Raw genomic sequence first — 21042 nt, forward strand, 5'->3', positions numbered from 1 at the left:
TAACCTGACATGAATATCTCATTCTAAATGTTCTGTATGCTCATACGTAATCAGTAATTATTGCAGGCTATAAGTTAAATTCCTCAATACGCATCCAAGGACAACTAATGGGTTTTTACAGTCAATACAAAACTTAAACACAAATACATTTTTGCGTGATTTATTGATTTTATAGATTACCAAACTCACTGAGGTGCTGATTAACTGAAAATCAATCATGTGAAATTGGATCACGTACCTTTAAGCAGAGATTTATCGGCAAGCAGAAATTTCTTTTTGAAGCGTAGCCTGCTTTACAAACACATGCAGCCTGCAAAAAGAGAATATAATGTAGTTAAGCAGGGTACATTTTTGCGAAACTTACGGAAGCCTGTTTCTGCCAGATGTAGACGAATTAAAACGATTTACTAAGGGATCGAAATGAGAATGTTTTCCACAATCATATCTTAGTAATCTGAAAGCGTTGTTTATTCAAAGCTGGCAAGTGCAATCAATATTTCTTCAAGGAAAAGTCAAACTGTAGGTGCTTAGCTTGAATTACTGGGTGTTTTATTTAGAAATGTGGCGGAGTGAAAAATGTAGTCGAATCTAATTTATTGTAATGTTGAGAGTTGCACTAAACATTTTTATGGAAATAATTTGACCAAGCAGTCATTTGCAATGGTGTCAGGAGGTGGTAGCTTGAGTGTTTAAGGCTCTGGGTGGGTCATTGACCGGCAGATTGGGGTTCAAGCCCCAGCATTTCCAAGCAACCACTGTTGGGCCCTTGAGCAAGGCCCCCAAACTCCCCCTGCCCCAGGGGCGCTGTATCATGGCTGACCCTGCGCTCTGACCCCAACTCCCAAGGATGGGATTTATGAGGAAAGAATTTCACTGCTGGAATGACAAATAGAGGCTACTTAACTTAAATTAGCTCACTTTACAGAGCTAGTATCTCTCATTTTACTGTAATAAAATCCAAAGCTTAACATAAGCTTTGTCTACAATTAACATGCATACTCCAATCTCCTTTCATGGACAGGAAATAAAAATCAAATTGTGTGGATAAATATCACGTGTGTATTCACATATTTTAAATAATACAGATTCAAGAATTCAAGAAAAGAAGATGTTGGGTCTAGCCTTAAATATTTTTCACAGTTTGCCTAAGCATACTAGCATTAGAGTTTTGTTTTAAAAAAAATCCTAATATGTGTAATATCTACAATTATATTTTTATTAATATATGTATCCAGTGCTTTTTGAGTCACCTATAAGCATTCTGTATTACATCCTAAACAATACTTTATTAATTACAATTTCATTCAAAAATGTTTATAATATTAACGTTATGATAGTGGTGATGTTAATAAAGTAATAGTGTTTACTGTGTTAGGTCCAGTTTTGATGCAATCTGTGGTTTCAGAACATCCTCCATTATTAACTAGACAGGGGTCCATCTCTGTTGAACAAAAACACACAGAGGAATGATCAGGATTCAGCTAAAAAAAAAAAAATAATAATAATAATAAACAACCTAAAGTAAATATAAGAACTATGATAACTTATTAATAATATAATACTATTATTGTCACTGTAGGACTATTATGATCGAATTTGTATGTAGCAAACAATGATGTGATATTGAAATTTCATCAGGTTTTTTTTTGTTTGTTTTCATGGATTTCTGTTATTTTTGCATACCTCATTTATGGCCAAAGGTATGTGCAAACCTGATTATCACAATTGCAAGGAAGGTCTGTAGGATTAAAATTTCCCTTCTGTGGAATTAAGTGTCCCAAATCTGACCAGTGCTGCAATGAAGTAAAGCAAACTCCATGAAGACATGGATTTACAAGTTTACGGTGGCCTGCACAGGGTTGTGGGTTGTGTGATAGCTTAGTGGTTGAGGTCTTGAGCTAATGATTGTACATTTGGTGTTCGAATCCACCAAGCTGCCATTGAGCAACCCTCACCCCCTTATCCCACAATTGTTCAGCTGTGTAAAAAACGAGATAAATTGTAAGTCGCTCTGGATAAAGGCGTCTGCCAAATGTAACTAATGCAATGTAACGTAACAGAGCCCTGATCCCAACCTCATAAAATAGAACACTTATTACAAAATTTAAAGGAAAGAGTGGAGACTATTATAACAGCAAAGAAGAACTAAATCTGGGAAGAGATGTTCAAAAACCACATAGGGGTGTGATGATGGTCAGGTGTCCACAAACATTTAGCCATATAGTGCAAGTCACATTATTACATACCAGGCATTCTGTTTACATAATAAATATTAGATGTCTGTTATTCTGAGGACACCATTAACGTAAATACAGGCAAAATTTGATTTGATGTAAAAAGGTGATACTGTGTCATGTGTAAACTGTAACAATGACATGCTTAATAATGGTTTAAGGCTGGACTATAGTTACACTTTAATATGACCTCCTATACTGAATAACCAAACAAATAGGAATAACTCACTGGCTTAATCTGCTGTGCTGCTAATTTTAATTAAAATTGGCTTTCTATATCCTTTACACTTTACAGATTTTGTGGTTTAGGTCAAAATCAAACAATTGCCATCTTTGGTAGGTTTGAGAGGTCTACTCATATGCACTGCACTACATACAGGTACACAGATTTATGATGTGCTAACAAACTAAAAGACAAGAAATTAATAGTGGTGGATAACAAAAACACAATTTTACACAAAAGACACATAATTAGACAATATCAGCTACTCGGAGGACTTTTAGGATTTAAACTGGTTTAAAACCTGTAGGGAAGTGGAAGCTCAGTGGTTTAGATGGCAGGCTACTGATGGGAAGGTTTGAGTTCAAATCCAAAAACAGGACAAAGCCAAGCTGGGCCCTTGAGCAAACCCTTTAAGCATCAACTACTCTGTTGCATCACTGAGATAAGGATAAGGGCATCTGCCAAGTACTGTATTATATAAATGCGAAACATTGCTCCAATAATAAAATACAATCGACCAACTATATAAAGGAATAAGTGCAGTGGATGGTTCAGGGTCTTTTACATCCTGTTATACCGAATATTGGGGATGTGTAAAAACTTTTACCTAGACACACAGTTCCATCTCCAGTGTAGTCTTTCTTACATGTGCAGCTCCTTTCTCCAGGTGAGATTTTTGTGCATATTGCATGTTCTGAGCAGCCACCATTACCGACGGCACACAAGTCAGTTTCTGTACGAAAGAAAGAAAGAAAGAAATCCAATTCAATTCAATTCAAGTTATTTGTGTCAATGGACATTGTCTCAAAGCAGCTTTATAGAAGTATAGAAACAGAAATAAATATAAAGTTTATAGTTAAGTTATTATTTTATCCCTATTTTAGAAAGGAAGAAATCATTTTAAAAACATATGTAACACACTGGATGAGTGAGACATCATAATTTATTTTTATATTCACAGCATGGCCACGTAAAATTCTTTCTGATGCGCATTAATTTATCTTTTCCGCACGCTCCTAATGTAGATCCAGACAAAACCTTAATCACAGTTCTGAATCAAATCTCATCACAAGCCGTAATCAAGAATGTAATCAAGACAGTGAGTATAAATAATGGTTTGGGCTTGTATTTATGCATTTTCCAATGCATCACTTAATTAGGAAAAGTAAGTGACATTTAATTGTCATTAGTTGTCTTCTTAGAATGAATTCCCTGTAAACAATAATGAAAAGCGCTGTCAATGCCGCATCACAGAGTGCGCAGAGAAAGTATGGCAGAGATATATATTTCATCGATTCATTTTATTGGTTTGGTTCTTGACCTTGCACTAACATTAACTATATATTTTATTAAAAACTTTATTTAATTACACAGAAAGAAAATTATTTATGGGCAGCAGTGCACTAAAATGTTTTAATTAAAACCACTGAACAATGATGAGGCCTTCTGAGATGTAACCATAGCAACAGCCGTATAATGATAAGCTATAAATATGTGGATAGAGGCAGGAGATGGGGCAAGTTAGCCAAATAAAATGACATTTTTTAAAAATATAATTCCATTTTTCCTAGGTTTTTCGCTTTTGTAAACACCACTGTCATTCATGGCATTGAGTCTCCTGTCACTAATGTAGCTATCTTAGATCTCAGCTTCCACACTCTAGCTCCTTTTTTAGTGCCTCGTATTCCTGTAACTTCTCGTATTTGGATATTGCTGTCACATGGGATTGCCACATTTATCACCACTGCTGTTTTCTGCTCCTTATCTGTTATTACTCAGGCTGGGTTGCTATTACTTGGTTATCTGCCTGGATCAGGAAGTCCCACAGGATCGTAGCTTTGTTGTTTCCTACTTTTTATGCGGATTTCGTACACCTGCACATGCATGCAATTAACCAATCCGCCAATCGTGTGGTTTTGAGTATTTGAGAAACTAGCAATCCCACACAATAGACTCTACAATTTACACAGAATGATGCGAAAAAAACAACCAGTGAGTGGCAGTTCCACAGGTCAAAGGAAAATGCTTATGAGTTGAGGTAAAAGCTTTTGCTCTATTGTCCAGAGACGGTGAGTTCGAATCCTGACAATGCCAGAGCCATCTATGGCCAGCAGTGCTCACTGGGTGGGAGAGCTCTCTCTCCCATGTTAATCACAGCAACACTAGCCAATTGTAGGTATCTGTGAGCTCATGCACAGGAAGGGGGTTGGGAATCCACAGGGGGAGGGATAACACATTTCTCTGTGTTACACTGCCCCATGACACAGCATGAGCAGCAGTTCAGAAGATTGCAGAACATCATAGCTTTCACCCTCCTCACTTGGTAGTAGTTTATATGATAGGGAAGACATGACTGGGTGGAAATTGGGGAGAAAATGTTTACTGTGATAAGCAGTACATACCACATGTCAAACACTGAGATGGATGGATGAGCTAGCACATCAAGTTCCACCAAAACTGTACAGCCGAAGAACAGAAAACATCCTCTTGTCCATTGCTAATCACTGGATCACATTTTCCACCATTCTAATGCTTGTTGTGAGCATTAAATCAAGCTCTTAACCTGTATCCACATTGCACTGCTGCCTCATTATTGATAACGAACGAGCAGGGGTACAAGTGTTCCTATTAAAGTGGTCGCTGTATATGCATCATGGTCTCATCATTCCTCATAATAGTAAAAGACATATATTTCGTTTCTTTTAAACAAGACCTTGACAGAAGGTGCCGTTTCCATGGTAACCTGCCGCACAGACACATGTCGGTTTTACTCCTGAACTCGGAGAAAAACAGCTGAAAGAAAAGTTATACAGAGAGAAAAGCAGTTTTCATTTGCACCACATATTAATAGAAATTTCACTGGATGGAGAGGGGATTAGAATTCTGTGTGCTTATCGTATTCACTCACTTGGCATTTGAATCGCAAATCCCTCCGCATTCATCATTAACGATCTCTGAAAAAATGAGATTACGCTTTTTTACTGGCGATATTTCAGGGTTAAACGAGGAACATTGCAAAGAACATTTTAATCACTGGATATTTTTTTGGAAATATTGTAAAAAAAATAAATAATTTGCAGCACTGACCTACAGAACAGTTCACTCCTTTCCAACCCTTGTAGCAGATGCACCGGCCATTCCCATCTATGCCATCCAGACATTTTCCATGCCCACAATAACATTCTAAACAGGAGACAAATAAGTTTTCTTGCTTAATTTGGATGGAACTTATATATGTCTTCACTATAAAAGAAGGACATTACAGAGTTTTTAATGGGCTTTGACAACCCATCCATTTTCTATACCCGCTTTATTCCTAATTAGGGTCACAGGGATCTGCTGGAACCTATCCCAGTGCACACTGGGCGAAAGGCAGGGGTACACCCTGGACAGGTGACCAATCCATCACAGGTTCACACATATATACAGACAACCACACACACTCACTCTCACTTCTATGGGCAATTTAGAATGACCAATCAACCTAATTTACATGTTTTTGGGCTGTAGGAGGAAACCGTAGTACCCGGAGTAAACCCACACAGACACGGAGAGAACATGCAAACTCCACACAGAAAGGCCCCTGCCTGTTTGAACCCAGGATTCGAACCCAGGACCTTCTTGCCGCGAGGCAACACTAAGCCACTGTGCTGCCTGCTTTCACAACCACTTTTAAAAATTTTACCAGACATTAAAGTTACTCTAGAGACTGGTCGAATGTTAATTTATGTATTGAAGCTGGTAGTCAAACAAGGACAACAAGGTCATAAAAGACTAGTCATAAAACTGAAAAATAACATATGCATACATATGCAGCAAGTCCTCAAAGTTGATGTGTTAGAAGCATGAAAAATGGGCAAGCGTAAGGATTTGAGCGAGTTTGACAAAGGGCCAAATTGTGATGGCTAGACCACTGGATCAGAGCATCTCCAAAACTGCAGCTCTTGTGGGGTGTTCCCGGTCTGCAGTGGTCAGTATCTATCAAAAGTGGTCCAAGGAAGGAACAGTGGTGAACCGGTGATACGGTCATGGGCGGCCAAGGCTCACTGATGTACGTGGGGAGCGAAGACCGGCCCGTGTGATCCGATCCAACAGACAAGCTACAGTTGCTTAAAATAAGCAAGTTCATGCTGGTTCTGATAGAAAGGCATCACAGTTTGTTGTGTATAGGGCTGCATAGCAGCAGACCAGTCAGGGTGCCCATGCTGACCCCTGTGCACCGCCGAAAGTGGCAACAATGAGCACATGAGCATCAGAACTGGACCACGGAGCAACTGAAGAAGGTGGCCTGGTCTGATGAATCACGTTTTCTTTTAAATCACGTGGATGGCCGTGTGTGTGTGTCACTTACCTGGGGCACACATGGCAGCAGGATGCACTAAGGAAAGAAGGAAAGAAGGAAAGCCGGCGGAGGTGAAGTTTGAGGTGTTGACTTGGCCTCCAAATTCCCCAGATCTCAATCCAATCGAGCATCTGTGGGATGTGACCACCTTGCAACTTACAGGACATAAAGGATCTGCTGCTAAAATCTTGGTGCCAGATATCACAGCACACCATCAGGGATCTAGTGGAATCCATGCCTCGATGGGTCAGGGCTGTTTTGGCAGCGAAAGGGGGACTAACGCAATATTAGGCAGGTGGTCATAATGATATGGCTGATTGGTGTACATTCAAATGCAAATGCATCTTTTATCATGCCACCAGCATGAGGCCTACCTAGTCTATGGGACACTATTTTAATGTTAAACAAATCCACATTCTCCAAATAATCTTCATGACGTATGTGAAATGTTGACACCAGCCCATGTGAAGAGAAGGAGTATATTTTTCAAAGCATTTACACTGACACTTTACCATAAACCTGCCCAGTGCACAAGAAATGTGATGGAAAATGTTTCAAACTGCAATGTGGAAGATTTGTTCCATCAAATCTTCGCACACTCACTTTACAAAAGTGACCAAAATCCAAATGAGCTGTCAAAATGAACGCTAATCAGTGGCGAAATTTCTATTCCGTTTAAGAACAACAGTAAAAAAAAAAACATCAACAACAAAAAGACGATGAAATATTACAAATGGTACTCTCCGGATCTTAAACTCACATGTTTCTGTTTAAGGACAACGGTCTATGACATGAGATCATATAACGTGGATACTACCTGATTTGCAGTCTTTGCCATATCTTCCAGGCTCACACATTTCACATGCTGTGCCATGAAACCCTTCATTACACAGACATTCCCCGTTGCCCCAAAGGCCATCCTGGCATTTGCCGTTGTTGGAGCACCAGTTGTCCACATTTCCAGGACATTTAAAACAATCACGTCCAAAGTATCCTGGGCAGCAGGAATGATCCTTAGAAAACAAAACACATATTCCCATATATGATGTTGAGGATTATATTAATAAAAATTGTTCACCACATTATTGATTAGTTATTAGTATTGCCATTATGCACACACTTCACGATGAGGATCTTACCTTGATTTTTTTTATACAGTCTATCATGCAACCTGGTACTGACGTTCTCCTTTTTCCTACTTTTGTCCTGTATTTACAGTTGGGCTTCATATTCAGAGGGAATGCATCCTTCACCTTCAAAATGGAATACATTTGTATGTTAATAAAATTTCATATATATATATATGAAAGAAAGAAAGAAAATGCTTTTTGGTGACTCCAGACTGGTTATTCCAAATATTTCCATTTATAACTTAGTAACATAGTAATGTACTGAAGACTGTGTAGTTACATCAGCAGCAATCAATATGTAATACAAAGTAAAAGTACAGTAGATCATATAGACTAGAATTCACAGTGTATAAAATTATATTATGATTTATCTAATATGGAAACAGATATGAATAATTGTACATAATATGGAATCAGGTAGCAAGCAGATTAATCAGTCAAACACACAGGTCATGTACCTAAACCCATTGGCTATTTTATCAGTTTCACCTTCTATATAAGTCACTTTTTAGGTAAACAATTACTGATTCTTTAAATTGTTAACACCCCTGTATTTTAAACAGCAATTAAAGACCCATTTAAAGACATTTTTGCAACAACCGCCAATTTAAGTTCTGCGATTTCATGTGCAAATAAAAGTGTCATCTGTGGTAGGAAGAAGGGGTCACTAAGTGTAGTCATCTTCGTGGTCATCAGCAACCTAGTTATGCATCTGTTTTTCAGCAGGCTGCCTGTAACCAGACAGACATAGACATAATGCAAATGATGGTGTGCTTAGCTGAAACTCAAGGGAACCGGTGGCTCCTTGGCTAAGGCTTTTGGGAAATTGCTCAGAAGGTTGTGAGTTCAAATCTCAGCACTGCCACTGTTGGGTCCTTTAACGAGACCCTTAGCTGTATCTTGTCTCATTTGTAAGTCGCATTGGGACAAAGCACCAGTTAAATGAGCAAATGTGAAGCAACATGAAAAAAACCACTGAGCTCTCCAGTCACTCCACCCAATCAAGCTTGAGCATACTGGATATGTGTGTATTCAAATGGGTAGACATCAGGCTTTGATGGATTCTGAGTGGAATCAAACTCAGTCCATTAAAGGCTGGTTCGAGGCAGAGCGCTGGACAAATCATGCTGCTCAGGTCTGCACATGATGGACATTCATGTGTATTCCACTTGTACCTCTGTCTATGGATTATAGTACACAAAAGCATACTGTAGGATAACTGGACTAATCTAACAAGCCAAATGGTAGAGATTTCAAAGGTTTATGATGGATTGATAGATGTGTGTCAATAATCCATATTAAACAAATAGACTCTCACAGGTCACGTTACCCAAAACAACAGTACAGCTGCTAACTTATGCAGTTGTCCAATCAGCCAATCATGTTGCATGCAGATGCAGGTTTCCGTCAACTCTCACATCAACCATCCGAATGAAGAAAACAAAAGTCTCCACAAAACGGTTAGATGGGATGTGCTGATTAGATAACTGCATAAATGTGCAGGTGTTCCTAATAAAATGGTGGTTATATTTAGAAGATGAAATAGATGCATTTAATATTGTGTCTGTATCTAAAGGTAAAGACCAGATCTCTTTCGGCTATCTAGGACTCTAAAATATCTGTCTATGGGTGTGATGCTGGAGTATCAGATACAGCAGGCATATCTTGTTGTTCCATGCTGTGCGGTTAGAGACCATAGCTCATTGTTTCGATGCACAGAGGTCTGTATTTCGAGTTAAGGTAATAATGAGATAATACCAACATTACGTATGAGACATGGTGGCTCTGTGGTTATGGCTACACAACATCTATGGACGTTCTTGCTACTTGTACAGTTGTTCTCAACGTAAAATTTCACAACACAAATAATCTCTGCTTATTGCTGGTGCTTCTTTTTCCAGCAGTACATATAAATAGTAGGACAGTGAATGTTAGAGCAGTTGTAGGTGTGTATAATTATGGAATCAGATGTACACTACGGATGCATTTTTTTGATAAAGGATGATCACGGAGTATGGATAATGTTATTTACTGAATAAAATAAAATGCACACATGAACAGCGCCGAGTTACTGAGGCAGAAGAAGCCCATAATGATTCAGCTGTGTAAAGTGTTCAGTTTCTGTCTTCTGGGACTGCTGAACTGTGTGTTCGCTTTACTAATCCGCCTGATTCCATCCATGAAGGCCTGATAATTAGCAGCAGACGCAGGTGTGTTGGGACCGAGAGAGCGTTGGGAAGCACACAGTCCCCTAAGACCGGAGAACTGAGAACAAAAGCCATGTATATACTAATGAAGCACATGATGTGGAACAGAAGGGTGTTATCTTACAGGCTTGCTGCCGAAGGTGCATTTGGGAGCCGAGTTGCACGCACTACACCTTCCCTGTGTGAGAGGATCAAACATATGCAACATTAGGTATTTTTTATTCAAATAACTGGTGAATTTTTAATTATTGACAATGTCTAGGACAGCAATATGAGTTGCAGAGGTAAAAAAAAAAAATATTCAACTATACTCAGTTACTATATTTAAGTAAAAAAATCTTACTCAGTTATGGTTTCATGGCAAAAAAAAAAAACTCCTTCTATTTTCATTTTTAACATTCTAGATCTTAAATTATCATTATTAACTATATTTAAAAGGAAAAGGGCCTGCAATCTCATGCAAATTAGATTTGTAAGAGAAGGCACTAACACTACCTTCACCCATTAGCCTGACCTTAATCTTGTGTATATTGTTAGAAATTTGCAGTATTAAATAAAAGACTGCCCTGATTTCTAAGCGTTTCTGATTCATATGATTAATTTCCTTCAGGATTAATAAAGTTCTGTCTTCACTGTGAGACTTACAAAGCTTTTCATGTACATGTCTCTGCTGCAGTAGTTTTTGTGAATCACTAACACCCGGGAGATGCTGATAATGACACCGTGTCTAATCTCGGTGAAGTTCCCATCCAATGCTACATCATTAATGAGCGTCTAGAAAGAGAAAAAGGATCTCAAGTCATTCCTTTTAAATATTTTTTCTATTGAGTTTATAATGTAATATACTTTATATACCTTATTTTCACTGTTTAAGTGAACCATGATTTGATACTCATTTCCAAGCAGGGTATTTTTTAACGTCCCGTCAGTCAAGTGTTCGGGGAAAAGTTGCTCTCTTGAAATGACATGATATTTCACAATGTTTTCGTCCTATTAGAAGACGAAACGTTGAAATTACTGAATGGAAACACGATTGTAGAGAAGACCAAAATCATTTGATAGCTCACCAGACGTGTAGAATTAGTTTTCTCCAGGTACTCCTTAACTGCACGGTCAGATGGAACAAAGACGGTGAAGTCCCTCGTTGTGATACTTTCTGTTAAATTGTACCGCTAACAAAAAGGAGAATTGTGTCCTTACTTTCACAGCACATCAGTGAATCAGCCATTAATAAAAGAAAACCATTCGATTTTAATTCTTTAAAGAAAATCATTTGATCTGTTTAACCATTTTACGCCTATTGTCCACACACATGCAGAACCGATTGATAATATAAATAATTAATGTTAATATAAGTTGAAAATCACCTCCAAATCACTTAAGGCAATTACTGCGATTTAAAAAAAATAAATCATTATCTATAAATACAAATCACGATTTCTGTTCCTCTATAGACTCTCTGAAACTGTCTGGATGGGAGTGGATTCATATCTAATATCCTAATGATCGTGTTTCTTAACCTGCTACGTTACACACATAAACATAATCTCGACAGTACAATCATTGACCCTACATGCATCCATTTATCGAATGATAGAGGTAGCTTGCTTGATCATTTTTCTTTTAGGTTTCTCCGACTGAAAGATATGGTTTAAGCAGGATCACATTTCATAAATATTGGAAAATGGGTTTGGGGCTTGTTTTTGGTTTCGAATGTGTCGGTAGTCTTTTGGGAAAAAGTTATTTCAATAATATTCTTATATTTTATGTTTTTCATGAAAATAAGAATAGAATTTAAGCAGATAACGTAAAAGCATGATGCAGTGTGTGGATAATAAGTACATTAGTCTATTGAATTGTGTTCATGTGTATTGTGTGAATTATTTTGGATAGGGGTTAGTGTAGGTAGGTAGGTAGGTAGGTAGGTAGGTAGATAGATAGATAGATAGATAGATAGATAGATAGATAGATAGATAGATAGATAGATAGATAGATAGATAGATAGATAGATAGATAGATAGATAGATAGATAGATAGATAGATAGATAGATAGATAGATAGATATTGTCAAGATAGTCAAGATATTGAAAACGATTGAAAAATTAATTGCATTTAATTTAAAATGTAATTTGTGTATGTGTGTGTTTAGGATAATGTTTATTGTGTGTGTGTGTGTTTAGATTAGTGTGTACAGACTGGAGTATCTCTATGTACTTTAGTGTGTGTTTGGATGGCTGTGTGTTTGTGTTATGGTAAGTGTGTGTGTTGACTGGTCTGTGTGTGTGTGTGTGTGTGTTTGCATTTAATGTATATTGACTGATCTGTGTTAGTGTGTTTGTACATTCTGGCATGTGTGTGTGTGTGTGTTCGTGCGTGTCTGCATGTGTGTGTTTAGCTCAGTGTGTACTGACTGGAGTATTTGTGTTTATTTTAGTGTGTGTGTGTTGACTGTTTGAGTGTTTGTGTTTAATTTACTGTACCTAGACTGGTTTTCAGTCTGGTTATGTGTTTAGATTAGTGTGTGTATAGACTGTTTTGTGTGTGTGTGTGTGTGTGTGTGTAGGAGAGTGTGTGTTTACCAGTGCTGCTTCTCTGAAGAGGCTGAATGAGGGAGTCTTATTGAGGACCTCCATCAGGTCAGGGGGAGGAGGGGGGAGGTCGGAAATGGGTGGTTTCAGAACCTGACACAAAACACACACACTATTTAACAGTGCCTTCTTTAAGGAAGCATCTCACAGCAAACCAGAATTACAATTCAGTACTAGATTTCAGTACTAAAATATACAATAGAATCAGATTTATTTGCAAAATTGAATGGTATTTGCATTAAAGTGGTGAAGGAAGGGGTTAGAATAAGAAGAATAACACTGGATATAAGAAGTCTACACACTGTTGTGCGAGATTATGTGATGTGAATAAAGAAACCAAGATAAATCATGTCAGATCTTTTTCTACCTTTAATGTGATATATTTAGATAAAAACAAATAGAAATATTTTACAGAAGAAAGGGTTCAAAAAAATGACAATAACCTGATGACGTGTATAGTGTGAGGAATGGGGTTGGTGTACACCCTCCTTCCAGTGTATGTTTTTATTTATCAGGGCCTAAATAACATTTGGGTGACCCTCCTCAATTTCTATAAACCAACAAATAACCTCAGGTGACCAAAAAATATACAGGTCAACATTTTGGAATTGTCTGTTTCGGAAAAAAACAACCGATTTCAGCATGTTGTCATTATTCCCCAAAATGTAAAACCAAATTGAAATGAAGGAGAATTGAAGGAGAGTGTCCTATCTTTTTCCCTGTTCCCACAAAGTTAGGAGCATGAACTTGTCCAAAATGTCTTGGTATGTAGCTGAAGCATTCCTTTCACTGAAACTAAGGGGTCAGGCCAAACCCCTGAAAAACAACACCTGAATTCAATGATTTGTAGGGGTGTCCCAAAACTTTTGGCAACATAGTGTAGATAGATAGATAGATAGATAGATAGATAGATAGATAGATAGATAGATAGATAGATAGATAGATAGATTACAAAGCATGTACAAGATCTCAGTGTTGGGAAGTATTGATCAGGAACAAAAGAAATTCCAAAACACTGAAACACATTGATGGCTACTTTGAACAATTTGGAAAAATGGGGGCATTGCATTGCCAAGAACAAGGACGTCACTCAAAAATAGTCAAAAGGACAGAAAGAAAAGAACTTGCTAAGCTGCCAAGAGATGTAGAGCAACATAACAGGAGCTGCAGGAATATCTGGCAAGTACTGGTCACTCCCTGCATGTCACAACAATCTCTTATATTTGTATTATTCTTATTATGAGATATGGCGATCCATGGCCCTTTCTCCAACAAGCTCGCCTACGTTTTGATAAAACATATATACAATCACTCTAAATCATGTTGCAAAATGTGTTGTGGACTGATGAGGTCAAGGAAGGAGATATATTGGTACGAGGCAAGGCAGCTTATCCCCCCCCCCAAAAAAAGAAGCCTAGGTTTCTAGTCAAGAATGAGGGAATCATGGATAACTCCAAATACCACTTGATTTTGTCACAAAACCTGCAGGCCTCTGACAGACAGCTGAAGATGAAGAAAAAATGTTCGCCTTCCAGCATAACAATAGATAACAATCCAAAGCACAAATCCAAGTCAATAATTCAGAATAAGAAGATCACTGTTTTTCGATGGCTCAGTCAGAGCCCAGATATAAATCCTATCAAAAATCTGTAGAAAGACATGAAGAGCACTGTGCACACAAAGATCCTCTAGCAATTGAAAAGATCTGGAGTATTTTTTTTTTTGCAGGGATGAGTGGAATAAAATGAAGATGTGTTAGGTTAACTAAAAAAAGCTGAGTGTTTTGTCACATCAACTAAAAATGTACAGTTACCCTATTGATGATGTGAATGAATCCATTGGTTGCTTGGAGATCAGGGACAAGAATCACAGCGTTATCAATCATAAGCTCCTGAAGAAGAAAAACCACAGACACACACTGCGATGAGAAAAGTCGGTGAATACAACAAACACCTACATGTTATCTGAGGAATGTGTCAGTTGTTACCCCGTTTTTAATTGTGATCTCCCATTTTGTCTTGGATTTGGTTTGGACTGTTTTATTGACCTGCTTCTTCAGGTCATCATAGCTGTAAATGCCATCCAGAAAGTGAGCTCTGAAAGGAACACACACTTCTACTTTCACAAGCTGAACTCAAAATCCTTTATATGACAATTAATGAAAGGATCAACTAAGGATTACTGAACACTTTAATTATTATACTCTTCTAACACCACAGAGAAAGCAAAGATTGTGGCAGAATCCTGAGGTCGGGTTTATTATGTAAAATCGAAGCACAAAACATCTTGCACTTTCATCACTTTTTCATCTGACTAATTAGATTAAGATGTCATTTAGACTAAGCCCCAAAAGGTTTTTTTTTTTTTTTTTTAAGGAAATAGGAAATGGACAAGTAATTTCCGTAATTGTTATTTGCTACTCAGTATTATTTATTATTATTTATTCCTCAAATAGAACTGAATCTAAATAAGTACTTATAAAACAATATTTCTTTATTTATTTCTCTCTACTTTTGTTCTTTTTGACCTCTCTCAAACAGCTTCTCTCTCACATTTTTTTCTCCCCAAAGCTACCTACTTTACTTTGTAAATTAGTCTAAGCTATCTAGCTAGTTATGAATTATTCATAGCCTCTAATATGCTTTACCAGTCACTCTGAAAGAGTCATTAAACATTAACGAAGCAGCAAGAACAATGGTCGATTTTCTGCAGAATATTATAGATTACCTGATTGCTGAGCTAACTAGCTGTTCATGCAGGCAGGCTGGGGCACGATGAACTCCAGTTAAAATATTTACTTTTTACTCATGAATCCTTGACTAAATTTAAGTGTAGATACTTTTATCGCAGTAGATTTTTGTTTCTAGTTAGATTTTGATACAATGCCTACATGTTCTCTGTACTTTTTCCACCCCACAATTGGATAACTAGCTAGCTAATGTTACCTGTTCACTGAACATCTTCAAATCACATCATAACTGCACACCCCACAATCCCCAGCCCCCAGCCCAACCTCCTTATATTTCCCAGCATTATTTTTTTTCCAATAATTGTCACTAGTGAACAAAGTGCTGACACAATCACTTCAGCATGGACGTATAAGAAAAAGTGTAGCGTACTGCAGGAGGTAAGGAAGGCGGTAATAGTCAGTCCAAAACAGCTGCTCTGAATCAGTCAGGTTTCTAAACGCAGTCTGGGACGGAACTAAAGCAGTCACGTTGCTCTCAGCACTGATCACTGGGTGTCTCTAAAGGTTCAAGGACAAAACACACGTTACTTGCTTTGCAAAACGGTAGGAATTTTGTGACTGGATTATAGACATAATCAAACTGTACAAACGTGAAGATAGCGGTTGAACGTGTAGAAGTCTGAGTTTTCATCTAGTTCCTGGAAAGAGTAGAAAAATAGCAGGGTTATGAAATGAATATTAAGTATTCAGGTGTTTATTAATTAGTTAACATTCAAAACAAACACTTTTTGTAATCATTCATGGTTTATTAATGTTTATTTACTATCCTATATTCAATTATTATTAGCTATATTATTTAGTCACATAGTTAACATGTCTTAGCATCAATTACTGATGACCCTCATGGTCAACTAATGCTTGATGTTAATTTACAGAATTATTTATTAAATTATTTATTATTATTATTATTATTATTATTATTATTATTATTATTATTATTATTATTGATAATAATAATAATAATAATAATAATAATAATAATAATAATAATAATAATAATAAATAAGTTATATTATTAAGTATTAAGTACTATTTAATGGGTTAACAAAGTGCATGAATACAGTAGTGTAATGTAGGCTTTTAACTGAATTCATTGTAACATATAAATACAGATACAAATCCATTTATTTGCTCATTATTTAGTACACTTTGTGTTTGTAAAATATATATATATATATATATACACTGTAATATAAAACTATATGTATATAAAACTGTAAACTGCTAACTTTACACATTTATAACTTATTTCAACTTTTTTCAGATCGTCAGACTTCTTAAATCTTGTTTTAAGAGCTGTGTCCTTCTAGCACAAAGTCAGGTATTTAACTTGTATTAAATAGTGATTCATTATTCTGAGGAAGGCGCTTACCATCAGCATATTCCCATAGCATGTCAAGCCATCTCCTGCGTGATCATTTGGACAAATACACTCGCGTATGCCACTGCTATTAAATGAACATTCTGCCTGTTGGGGGGGGGAGGTATAGTTTTATATATACATGTATTTTATTGAGAATGGTAACATGTAAGTCTTCAGAAATTGTTAGATACAGTATTTAGTCAAGCTATCAGCCATACAATTGGTTCCAAAGTGTACAAATTACCCATGACGCCATGAACACTTAACTAGCTAGCTAGTTTCTATAGTACATTACCATTCATTCCATAAAATCCATTAACTAAGCAGCACATTTTAGGTTTATCGGTGTTAGCAGAATTTTTTCTTTATTACTTATCTTGTGTTCCTTAAATCTCTGTATTTATTCCTTAAATCTCTGTATTTAGTATTTTTTGCTATATTTTGTTCAATTTTGTTATATTTTTTTATTTCTTATACTTTTGCCTTTAAATTCAGGTATTTAGTATTTTTTTTTTTGTTATATTATTTCTAATTTTATCTATTACCTGTGCTTGTGGATACTGCTGGAAGCTGTAAATTTCCCTTCTGGATGAATAAAGTATGTATGTATGTATGTATGTATGTATGTATGTATGTATGTATGTATGTATGTATCTATCTATCTATCTATCTATCTATCTATCTATCTATCTATCTGTAACAAATTACGAACTAGCCTACTACCTATTCATGCAGTCTGAGCTTCAAATAAATACAAAATACCCATGATGAACCTAGTTTGTAGAAATTAGAGCAGTGTTTCAGACATAGTTGCACACATCTGCTATCTGTCTCAGTAGGGAAATGTGTGTATTATTGAATACAAACCATGGCGTGGCAGCCTCCATTGTCTGTCAGGCAGGGGTTAACCATCTGACACGCGATGCCATCTCCCGTGAATCCTTTCTTACAGGCACATTCACTCTGAAGAAATAACAAGCAAATTTTAGCTGCTAATTGAGTACTGCATATAGAGAGAGTCTATACATAATAATTTTATATAATATCTATTCGATATGCAATATCTTTCTAATTTGGCTCCCCCCCATCCTTTAATAAAATAAAAATAACATAATTTACATACAAATAATATGAATGTTTATTTAAGCTTAAATTTATATTATATATATATTATATATATATAATATTATATATAATATTATAAGAGGTATTTAAGTATCATCATTTAATATGAGGTATTAATATATATTTTAATAAAGAGATATATTAATAAGAACATTAGAATATAATCATTTTTAAATAGAATAACTATTTAAAATAATTAATAAAAAAAGCACTTAATGTGTACCTTTAAAAATAAGTTCGGAAGATTAGAATATTGAAAAAAATGACATTTTAATATAATATGTTTTTTTATTTATTATAGGATATTACTTAATAGATAAGACACAAGACATTCTGACTTGATGTATTACGATATTTATTCATTTAGTGTAATATATTTAACAGAAAAATTGCTGCAGTGAATTGTTACCTTGCCAGGTCCGGTGTAGGTGCATTCAGCCTGTTTATGACACCCACCACGATCCGCTGTTAAACAGTTGTTGATCTCCACACACAGAACACCGTCACCTGTCCATCCCTCATTACACACACACGACACATTTCCAGGGCCGGCATACACACACTGTGCCTATAAACACATAAACAAAATACATCTACAGTCATTACAATCAATACATATACATCAATACAATACATCACTACAATACAGTCATTTCTCATGAGCTGATCAGAAATATTATGTGTTATTATGTCTCTGAAGGATATCAGAAAATGTTATAAGCTTGATAAAGGACATTTGTAAGCTGAAAATTTGTGATTAATGAACCAAATATAAAGCTACATCAATGCGGTGCTGTATTTCTTAAATACAAAGGTGTGGATTAATTTTCTATAACAGCAAATCTCTGATAGTATGCTTCAACCGATCAGCTGCTCGTTCGATTATGTTATCCTTTCAGCAGTAACAACTCATTCACAGGGTTTCTCAAATTTCTCACGCTTCTATCAGGCCTTCAGAAATGGGAAACGTAGAAGAGTAGGAAAATTAAAGACTCACATTTATGTGGCAGCCTCCTCTGTCCGGTTTGAGGCACAGGTTGGCTTCAGTGCAGGAGTATCCATCGCCATCATATCCAGGACCACACACACACCTAGAACATACACCATCAACAATGAGCAAACTAGAATAAACAGAAAAAGTTCACTTTAACTGTGTTCATTATCAGAAGTACTCAAAGAGAAGACAAAATTGTGACACATTAAAGAGCCATTTCAACTGATGGGCAACTTGATAACATGCATACGCAGTAAATAAGCACTGAATGATCATTTATACAAAGCATACAGTGGATATTAAAAAGTCTAAGCTTTTTGTGAATCAATCCTGTCATGGTTGATTTAAAATCTTTTTTTTTTCCACAGAAACCTCAAATTATAACAGGGTGTAAACTTTTTATGTCCTCTGAGATGCTTTAAGAAATACATGGACCCTAGCACTTCAGAAATTTTGCATAAAAGTACAGTAGTGTAACTGACATGTTTATGCCGTTAGTCTGTGTACAGTAAGCATGGACATGGCAGTGTTCAGAGACTCCGTCTGAATCACAGAGCGTGGCTGTGCGATCACAAAGCTCTCCAGTGTATCCAGACAGACAGGAGTTCCTGCGACACACACCCTGACTGCCAGGCCTGTTATCACACACGCCGTGAACACATTGGCAGTCTGCAAAAACATGAACAGAGAAATGAGGTGAAATCAACACAATCACTTAATAATAATAACTGTTACTATTTATTATTATTTATCTATATAGAATAATCTGTAAGCATTTAACTACTGATTATTATTATTTTAGCCATTGTTATTGAGCTTTTATTTATTTACTGAGGTCTGAAAACAGCCTCGATTCTTCATGGCATGGATTCCAACAACAAGATGTTGGAAACATTCCACTGCGTGTTAAGCCGATTGCATTACACAATTCCCGCAGATATTTCAGGTGTACTTTCATGCTGTGAATCCTCCTGTTCTACCACATCCCTACTGGATTCAGATCGAGTAACTGGGAAGACCACTGAAGAATATTGAACTCATTGTCATGCTCAAGCAACCATTCTGAGGCGACATTCGCTTTGTGACATGGTGCATTATCATGCTGAAGGTAGGCATTAGTAGGCATAAATTGTATGAAGATGGTAGATTGGTATAACAGCCCAAATTGTGCCAAGAAAACATTCCCCACACCATTACACCACCTCCACCAAGCCTGGACTGTTAGTACAAGACAGTTTAGGTCTGTAGATTCATGCGGTTGACACCACATTTTGACCCAATCTTCTATAACTTTTTGATAGGTGGTTTAGAGATGGTTTAGAGATGGTTATCGATTAATTTTGACCCAACCCTTAGCAGAAATTCGTCAGACCAGGCTAGGTTTTTCTACATTTACATCTCAGATTGTCCATTTATGTTTAGCCTGTAGCCACTGCAGCCTCAGATTTCTGTTCTTGTTTGACAGAGGTGTAATCTGTGTCAAGATTCAACATTCCGAGATGCTATTCTGCGCACCACAACTGTAGAGGGTGGTTGGTTATCTGAGTCTTTCCAGAACCTTGCAGTTTCAAACCAGTGTATCTATTCACAGTTGACCTCACACAATTAAATCCAAAGAAATGCAGCTCACTGGATATACAGTATATCCTTTACACTTTACTTATAATTCTAGAGACTGTGAAAATAGGAGGGGATCTGCAGTTATAGAAATACTCAAACCATCATCTAGCACTCATCAATCATTCCACAGTCAAACTGGTCACTCGTGATTACATGCTGATGTGAACATGACCTGAAGCTGCTGCCTGGATCTGAATGATTGTAGGCATTGCACTGCTACTGCACTACTGACAGATTAGATACTTGCACGAATAGATACACTACATAGAATAAGAATACACTATGTTCATACCTTCATTGCAGTTTTCTCCATGTTTCTTTGGGTTAGAGCAGATGTGGCAGCCGATGCCCATAAAGCCTGGGTTACATTTGCAGGAGCCATCTCCATAAATGCCATCAGTGCACTGTTAAGTAAGTCAGACATGAAGTGAGCATTTCATTCCTCTGTATGAGATATAAGAATAATA

General features: G+C 36.7%; 1 protein-coding gene across 1 annotated transcript in view; it reads right to left on the reverse strand.

Moving 5' to 3' along the window:
* The window catches only part of stab1 (stabilin 1), a 76167-nt gene that overhangs the window by 35941 nt on the left and 19184 nt on the right, over positions 1 to 21042 (reverse strand). Inside the window, exons 22-44 of the mRNA XM_058373801.1 lie at positions 20868 to 20979; positions 19438 to 19624; positions 18959 to 19052; positions 18371 to 18529; positions 17704 to 17799; positions 16846 to 16941; positions 16064 to 16111; positions 15844 to 15971; positions 14712 to 14820; positions 14538 to 14615; positions 12716 to 12817; positions 11204 to 11308; positions 10992 to 11126; positions 10782 to 10910; positions 10261 to 10314; positions 7939 to 8052; positions 7617 to 7812; positions 5545 to 5640; positions 5366 to 5411; positions 5171 to 5250; positions 3065 to 3190; positions 1368 to 1441; positions 239 to 310 (exon numbers count right to left, since the gene is read on the reverse strand). Of these exons, the coding sequence (XP_058229784.1) occupies positions 239 to 310; positions 1368 to 1441; positions 3065 to 3190; positions 5171 to 5250; positions 5366 to 5411; positions 5545 to 5640; positions 7617 to 7812; positions 7939 to 8052; positions 10261 to 10314; positions 10782 to 10910; positions 10992 to 11126; positions 11204 to 11308; positions 12716 to 12817; positions 14538 to 14615; positions 14712 to 14820; positions 15844 to 15971; positions 16064 to 16111; positions 16846 to 16941; positions 17704 to 17799; positions 18371 to 18529; positions 18959 to 19052; positions 19438 to 19624; positions 20868 to 20979 (2436 nt within the window). The remainder of the gene's footprint in view (positions 1 to 238; positions 311 to 1367; positions 1442 to 3064; positions 3191 to 5170; positions 5251 to 5365; positions 5412 to 5544; positions 5641 to 7616; positions 7813 to 7938; positions 8053 to 10260; positions 10315 to 10781; positions 10911 to 10991; positions 11127 to 11203; positions 11309 to 12715; positions 12818 to 14537; positions 14616 to 14711; positions 14821 to 15843; positions 15972 to 16063; positions 16112 to 16845; positions 16942 to 17703; positions 17800 to 18370; positions 18530 to 18958; positions 19053 to 19437; positions 19625 to 20867; positions 20980 to 21042) is intronic.

The sequence above is a fragment of the Hemibagrus wyckioides genome, linkage group LG21 (genome assembly GCF_019097595.1).
Source record: "Hemibagrus wyckioides isolate EC202008001 linkage group LG21, SWU_Hwy_1.0, whole genome shotgun sequence".
In the NCBI taxonomy this organism is placed as follows: Eukaryota; Metazoa; Chordata; class Actinopteri; order Siluriformes; family Bagridae; genus Hemibagrus; species Hemibagrus wyckioides.